This window comes from Sceloporus undulatus, unplaced genomic scaffold, assembly GCF_019175285.1.
Source record: "Sceloporus undulatus isolate JIND9_A2432 ecotype Alabama unplaced genomic scaffold, SceUnd_v1.1 scaffold_12, whole genome shotgun sequence".
Taxonomy (NCBI): domain Eukaryota; kingdom Metazoa; phylum Chordata; class Lepidosauria; order Squamata; family Phrynosomatidae; genus Sceloporus; species Sceloporus undulatus.
This window is the reverse complement of record NW_024802934.1, coordinates 4,541,728-4,550,174: the sequence shown is the minus strand read 5'-3', so window position 1 is coordinate 4,550,174 and position 8,447 is coordinate 4,541,728. Positions and strand designations below refer to the sequence as shown.

The 8,447-nt window shown below is 38.6% G+C and overlaps 1 protein-coding gene across 1 annotated transcript in view; it reads right to left on the bottom strand.

The window, feature by feature from the left end:
• Positions 1 to 8,447, bottom strand: part of LOC121917215 (protein CIP2A homolog) — a 45,528-nt gene that overhangs the window by 22,868 nt on the left and 14,213 nt on the right. Inside the window, exons 2-7 of the mRNA XM_042442971.1 lie at positions 7,574 to 7,721; positions 6,024 to 6,136; positions 5,559 to 5,653; positions 5,309 to 5,405; positions 3,861 to 3,983; positions 1,193 to 1,338 (exon numbers count right to left, since the gene is read on the bottom strand). Coding sequence (XP_042298905.1) covers positions 1,193 to 1,338; positions 3,861 to 3,983; positions 5,309 to 5,405; positions 5,559 to 5,653; positions 6,024 to 6,136; positions 7,574 to 7,721 — 722 coding nt within the window. The remainder of the gene's footprint in view (positions 1 to 1,192; positions 1,339 to 3,860; positions 3,984 to 5,308; positions 5,406 to 5,558; positions 5,654 to 6,023; positions 6,137 to 7,573; positions 7,722 to 8,447) is intronic.

The window sequence follows — 8,447 nt, the reverse complement described above, 5'->3', positions numbered from 1 at the left end:
TTTATATACCGCTTTTCCAAAAGATCAAAGCAATTTACACAGAATTAAAACCAGTTACAAACACATCATAAAAACAGATAAAAACCAGTAACACAATATGCACTATACAAATCTAAAACAGTCATTCAATAGGGTGAGGCAGAGAGTCAATGGGATCAAAATACACAACTTCATTTTCCAGAGGGGAAGGCTTGACAGAAGAGGAAGGTTTTAAGCCTCTTTTTAAATGTTTCCAGGGGGGTGATAAGGCAGAGCTCCTCGGGAAGACTGTTCCAGATTTGTGGGGCCGCTACTAAGAAGGCCATCTGGGATGTAGTAACATATTTAGAAGGTGGGATTTCCAGCAAGTTCTTCCCGGTTGTTCTGAGTGTGCGGGGCGGATTATATGGGGAGATGCGGTCCCTCAAGTAACTCAGGTCCAAGCCATGTAGGGCTTTATAGGTAATAGCCAACACCTTGTATTGTGCTCGGAAGCGAATATGAACAAAAATTAAGTAGCCCTTTTGGCTACATAAGTAGCTCCTACACTTCCCAACTGTGCAATGTTTAAAAAAGGAAGTTTCTAATTAAGCATACAATTTCCCATCTCATCTATATTAGGAAACTATGGCTATGACCTTTGAAAAAAGACAGGATATTAAATTAACTGCAATTTCTTAGTTTGCTCTAAAGCCAGTTACCTCTTCTGGTTTAGACAAAATGAGGAACTATGCTTGGAAACTTTTGGCTAAATTGTAGCTCCTGTAACAATCCTGTAGCTGCATGTTCACTCTCCAGCCTTAAGACATTGCTGAGGCTGTTTTGACTACATCACACATAGAAGTGAGTACATCTTTTAACTGGGTGACTCCTGAAGAATATGCATTCATAATCATCCATGACACTTTGAAGTTAGATTGGGATCAGAAAACAAAAGGTTAGAAACTGGATCTAGACTGCTTGGTAGACACTGTTGGTGATATGGCCACAGACCCAGTTGCCTAACCATCTATAAAATGCATATAACTAAAGAGAAACACTGAAAGGCAAACAGGGCTTCGTTTAAAGGAAAAGTTGGGGATCTATATTAAACAAAATTCCCAAAGAAGTAATGTCATAACACACACGGTACTGTAACATATCCTAAAAAAAATATCAAAAACCCAGACAACAAGCATAATATTGGTAAGCAAATGTATTTTGTAAATCATACTTTGTAAGATAATTTGCAATTTTTGGATTTTTTAGCAGATCCATGAGCAGATCAACAGAATACTTTCTTGTCAGTGTTCCATCACCATTCACAAGAATGTTGAAGATTAACTGGAAAGTCTGATGAATGTTTCTGGAATGAAAAAGCTAAACAAAAAAGCCTAATCAACCACATGAGCATTACAGACACCACAGGTCCAGTTATACCAAAACAAGCATTTGAAACACAAAATACAGCAATAATAACTATAATTCAGTGGATTTGTATAAGATACATAGCAGAATGGGCAAACTACTTCCTGTTACATACAAGGTCAGGTTTTGGGGCCAAAATTATGGATTTTGATATGACCCATAAAATCACAGAGTTGGAAGAGACCGTAAGGGCCACCCAGTCTAACCCTCTGCCGTGCAGGAGCACACAATGAAAGCACCTGCAACAGATGGCCATCTAACCTCTGTTTTAAAACCTCCAATGGAAGGAGACTCCACCACACTTCCCTGTCAAGGAAGTTCTTCCTAATGTGGAGGTGGAATCTCTTTTCCTGTAGTTTGTATCCATTGCTCCAGTCTGATTCTCATAGATAAATCAAGGGAAAATTCAAAGGCATGTAACAAAGGATGTAAAGGACAAGGTAAAGGAAAACAATGCCAAAGAACATACAAAATTCCAGCAGTTATAACTGTTTGCATTCATCTAAAAGGCTGGGTTGCTGAGGATGGAACTACGTTAAATGGTGGCTGTGTGATGTGTGTGAGAGGTGACCAGGTGTGGACAGGGCTAAGAAAATATGCATATGTGAAAAGGGATGTAAAGGAAATGGCAACTATGGTCCCAAACAGACCAGAAGTAAGCACCATTTGGGGGGGGGGGCAACATGTGGGTGTGGCTTTTAGATGCCACCCACAAAGATGCCGCCCCCATGCTGGCATCATGCTGCCCACCCAACCAGATGGCGGGCAGCTTTGCAGTGCTCCAGAGGCACGGTGTTTATATGTTGCATGCCACAAAGCTGCAATGGCAGCTGAAAAGGCATCCTTTTGCCAGCTCAAAAAGAAGTAGCATTTTGCCACCTCTTTTTTGAGTCGTCACATAGCCAGATCAGGGCCGCAGCATGCGGTTGCTGTGCCCCCAATCCAGTGCTCAAAAGGGCGGCATCACACCACTCGTTTAGGGCCATCTATTTTGGCCCTATGCTAGCAGTGATTACAGCATTAAACTTTAAGAAAAGCTGATAAACATACACAAATGTGTTATTCAAATCCATCCTCAGTTTCTAATTGCTAGAACAACTGAATGAAGTGAAACTGCTATTCAGTGACACAATTGGCATAAACTGCACTATCACAATCCACTGAGTCATTATTTGATACTGATCCATCTTTGTCTTTGTAAATGACACTATCTTCAGTGCCATTCATAACATTGCTAATGCCACATTTCAGGAATGACTACTTCACCATTTCTGGTGGAATTGAATAACAACCGTTCTTTATCCATTTTGTTACCAAATCAATGTCTAGTTTCATGAGGTTCTCTCCTTTTGTTGACTTTGCTTGACCAGAACATATGCATTGTTGCCACATATCAAGGCTTGTTGATATGACATCCAAGAGCTGCAGCATTTATCTTAGGCTACCTCAAATCACTGGTAACCTAGGCTACATCCACAGTGCAGAAAAAATCCAGTTTGACACTTTAACTGCCACAGTTCAATGTTATGGAATTCTGAGAATTGTAGTTTTATGAAACATTTAGCTTTCACTATCAGAGAGTTCTGATGTCACAACAAACTACAGTTCCCAGAATTCCACAGCACTGAGCTGATAGTTAATGTGGTGTAAAACTGGATTATTTCTACAGTGCAGAGGCAGCCCTAGTCACCATTTTCTTTGCTTTGTACTTAACACCTTAACTGACATGTGCACAGACTATACCTCACACCAATAGCAATGGGCATATCTTAGCCACATGCCTGGTCACCTACCCCACACATTGCACAGCCACTATTTAGTGCCTTCCTTATCCATTCATCTTTTAGAGTAAACACAAACAGTTACACCTGCCGAAACCTTTAAATTATTTGGCACTGTTTTTCTTTTAAATATTATCACTGAGCCAGTAGCCAGACAAGATGCAAAGCAAGCTGAGAGGAGGAAAAGGATACCCTTTCCCCACTCTCTCAGATGGTGCACAGATAACTGTGCCTCAAGCAAAGGAGTTTGCTGGAGTTTTGATGATCTGCTCCTTTGAGCAGCTCAATTTGGGGCGATTGTTCAGGATGGTTTTTCAGGGACTCCCAGAGTAATTCCCCCAGATTGGACTGCTGGGGGGGAGTGTCAAAGGAGCAGATAATAAAAAAGGAACCCAGAAAATTCCTCCTGCTTGAGGCATGTTCCAGTGCCTTTTTGGCAACATCAGCTTCTTCCTTGTTTCCTGAGCTGGGTAGCCTGGCCTCTACTACGAAACTAGCACTGATTCATGGATAAGTTGATCCAAATTTTTAAGGTTAACTTTTTAAATACAATTTCTCAAATTATAGTTGAGTATATATAGTAACTTGGCTTGGATATTGATGTAATTGCACATCATGGCATGAACAATATGTGGGATAAGCATGGTGGTTGTAGGTGTTTCTTTTAAAACAAAGTAAAAGAAAAATCCTTACCTTTTCTCCAACTTCTTCATTTAATGTAAGACTTGATAATATTGAAAGTGCAAATACAACCATCGTTAGACTACTGTGAGCCAAAAAACTGATCAGAGTGCGATAGAAATTCTTGACGTTAGTCTAGCACAAAGAACAGAAAAATATTTATAGGAAAACCTACATTTGAGGATAACACTGCAGCTTACATCAATACATTCTATACTAAACAATTTGATTGTGATAAAAATATTGATATATTTATTTTGCCAGTAAACAATATAACTTCACAATAGGAATGCTGACTAAAAGTACAGGCCAGACTCTTTCGATATTCTACTAAAATCTGCCATGCTTCCAAATTCAAGCCAGAGTCTGATCAACTCCAGAAACAGGGCCACTAGCAATAGATGTAGGTTAGGATGTTCTGTGCTTACCAGGTCATATAGCTTCCAATCAACAGTCATTTAAGCAAACAATATCAATTCCCTTTTTTACATATTGATATTAGCAACCATTCCAATGGAACCTTGAAGCGTACAAAGAAACTATCTAGTTACATGTTATATTACATTAAAGAATTGCTTCATATGACATTTGAAACTGCTTCAATCCTGATCTTAAATCACTCTCCTTACTTTTTTTGGCGCATAATTTTTAAGTTACAGTTGGCCCCTCATATTTATGGGGGTAAGGGGCATAGCGCTGCTCCTTGCAAAAGTGGAAAAATGTGTGTGTGTGTGTGTGTGTGTGTGTGTGTGTGCGCGCCTTTTTTTACTGGAGAGAACACTTCTCTACAAATCTCTAGGTCCTCCAGAGTGCCTATATGGTCAACTTTTGGCAGAAATATTAATCAAATCCATTAAATCCATGAAAGGGAAACCAGCAAATGTATACTCCAAAGTGCTGTATACTCCAAAGTTTCACAGAGAAAAGTCTCTCTTTCCCCTCTTCTTCATTTCTTTTTGTACTGAATTTGGCACCTCAGTTTCTCAGATTTCATTAAGGCAATACAGAGAAGAAATGTCTTTCCTGTCTATGCTGAAGAAATCTAGGCCAAAGTCCAGTTGGGCAAACACACTATTGTATAAAACGTTGCACAAGTGGTTACATTTTCTCAAAGGATGTGTAAGCCAGTCCTTCTACAAGCAGGCACAGAGGCCCCATCTCCACTTTTGACTTTGCGGGAAACTACTCAACTCCTGGGCTGTGCATAACTACTGTGGCATATATGTACACCATAAATACCTGTAGAGAATATTGGCCAGATTACCAAGGCTTTGTTCTTTGAAGGAATTTTGTAGCTCATGATGTTACATCAATTCAAGAAAAAGTAATCATTTCCCACTTGCTTGCTTAAAATGCTAAATTTACGAATGTTCAAATAATAATGTCTCTCCTCGCCCCATTTTTTCCCTTATACTTGAAACAAAACCCAAGGACAAATTTCACTAATGAATATTTCTTACCAATGTTTTGATGTGTGCTTGAATGGAAAGATTGTGTCGACACAGATTTGCCATTAGTCCTAGACATGGTATAGTTAACTCATCTTCTGTAGATTGGCTAAAATAAAAGTCCAAAAACAAGCAAAACGTTGTTCCATTTATAACAATCAATAAAATTTTAAGAATTAAATTTGTAATTATTTTCTGAACCAACTATAGGGTGCTATATTGCATATTTATCAATTTTTTTCTGAAAAAAGAAGTTACTTACATACGATTCAAAAGGAATAAAATCAAGTCATCAATATGAGCACTGGGATGGAATACTCTCGAATTATAGGTCAATTTCTGCAGCAGTTGAACACTCTATAAATAAAATAAAAATTAATTAAAATAATTAATTTACTGACAATGAAAATATTTCATTCTATTAGATTCATCTTCATTCCACTTTCTGATCTGGAGCTTAACAATATACTGTACCAAAAATGTACTAAAATTATAATCTGAGAACTTTTTTTTAAAGCAAAACAGTCAAACTACGATATTAAACCACTCAAGTTCATCTTACAAATCTTTAAAAGTAGTAGTTAGGTATAAACACCAACGCAGAAGATTAACTCAAAATATTATCTAAATGGCTCTGACTTGTATAGAATATGTCTAATAATACAAATAAGGAGGCTTCATATTTCTATTACTATATATAAAGCATTTAAACACTACATTAGCTTACCTGGAGTAATACTGGCTCAACAGGGTTGCTAGTACTTCGAAGAATCACACCTGCCAGAACACTACACAGACTGTAAGTATTCTGAAGGGCTTCTCTGATCTCATTGTCTAAAACTAATACGTAAACATACATCAGATTAAAAATATGTGTGATTATAAATATGAGAGGCACCATATCTACAATAGAACAACTCAGAAAGGCTTTCAGAAATGATAAGGACTCACAATTATATCCTCTCTTATATTCTACCTTTTACATAATTATATACAGATTGAATATCCCTTATCTGAAAATCCAAAATGCTCCAAAATCCAAACTCAACCCATGACTTGTAGTGATACCTTTGTTTTTTAATGGTTCAATGCACCCAAGCTTTCTTTCATGCACAAAATTATTTAAAATATTGTATAAAATTACCTTCCAGCTATATGTGTAAAACATATATGAAACATAAATTAATTTCACAGTTAGACTGGGTCACATCTTCAAAATATCTCATTATGTATATGCAAACATACATCTGAAACACTTCTGGTCTCAAGCACCTCGGATAAGGGATATTCATCCTGTATTATGTGATTAAAACATCTTTAACCCGTTTACAGAATTAAAGCCATTAAAAAAACAAAAATGTGAAAAATAAAAACCCACAGAGCAGCATACTATAGAAAGCCCTTAGTTTCCAAAATTCTGTTGGAAACGTTTTCGCATGGTAACAGAAGGGCAAGGGGGATGCATCATTGGTCTAAAACACACTGGAGAAATAGTCCAGTTTGAAACTGCTTTAACTGTCCTGGCTCAGTGCTAGGGAATCTTGGGAGTTGTAGTTTATTGTTGCACCAAAGCTCTGACGGAGAAGGCTAAATGTCTCACAAAACTACAGTTCCCAGAATTCCCTAGCATTAAGCCAGGGTAGTATTAGCAGTCTCAAACTGGATTATTTCTGCAGTGTGTTTTGAAACCCAGTCTTCCTAGAAAGGGCGCCAAAGAGTGATAGCAGCCACCAAGTTAGGGCTTAATAGGTTATAAACAGTACTTTGAAATGTCCTTCAATAGGCAAATGTGCTGTTGTAACAAGGGAGTTGTGTGCATCTCTGTAACCAATCTGGTGCAGATATTTGAATGATTGAAGTTTTGAGCACTCTTCAAAGGCAGTCCCACATATCACACATTACAATAATCCTAAAGGGATTATTAATCCTAAAGGGATTATTGTAACCAAAAGGGATTACTGCAACTAAAGCATGTATCTTAGTGGCTAGATCAGGCATCTTCAGGAGCAGATGCCAATGGTGCACTAGCTTTTAACTGTGCAAACAACCCCTGGCCACTGAGGAAACCTGGACATCTAAGATCAGGGCCAAATCCAGGAGTTCACACAAACTGCAAATCTTCATCTCTAAGGAGAGAATGACCCCATCCATCACTGGTAGAATCCCTATACCTTGACCTTCTTTTTCGCTCACCAGTAACACCTGTTTTATCTAACTACACTCCATTTCTCCTAATCCAATCCATCCTACTAGTCAGACCAAATATTTATGACTCACCTAGTTGAGAGAGCAAGCCCACCACAGTTAAAGTTAATGATGGGCTTATATTTGGGTCTTCAATAAGTTCTACTAAACAGCTCAGACATTCACTTGGTAAAATCTGGTTTGAAGCAAAGAATTTTGTCAGCTTCAGTCCTGAGATGACCTGAAATAAGAAAAATATTTTTAGTAGAAGCTTAAAGCACTAACACCGAAACGGATCAAGAAACCCCCTGAGCAAATGGGAACTCTGTGTTACCATGGGTTTGTATATAAAAACATTGCTTGATTTACTGTTTATGAGGTCAGTAGTTGATGGGAAGGAGGACAGAACCAAGTGTTGAAGTAGATGCTAATTGCAGAAATGTTGAGGCGATTTGCATGGCAGATCTTCAGTTTGAGTGGGGAGTTTTAGCCTGGGATTTGAGAAGAGTGCAGCATGAGGGGGTTTGAGTTAGACTAGGGTTGGAGCAAGAGACAGGAGTTTGACTTGAAGGATTGCTAAGGGTCTAATTTAGCTTCAGAGGGGAGTGTACTGTTTAACTCCTGCAAATAAAGTGTTGGGTTTTTATGTTTAACTCCAGTAAACAAAGTGTTGGGTTTTTAAAATTCACTTTTGGCCTCCAGAATCACTGTCATTCTGAGTTTGGTTTCAGACACGACGGTGTCTGTGATGGTAGCATTGAAGGTGAAAGTGTGGTGTTCCCATTGGGGATAATGGTTGTTTGGGTGTTGGACTAGGACTCAGGAGACGAGGGTTCAAATCCTGGCTCGGCCACAGAAACCCACTGGGTGACCCTGGCAAGCCACACTCTCTCAGCCTCAGAGGATGGCCATGGCAAACCCCCTCTGAAGAAAACCCAGTAATAGGTTGGCCATAAGTTGGAAACTC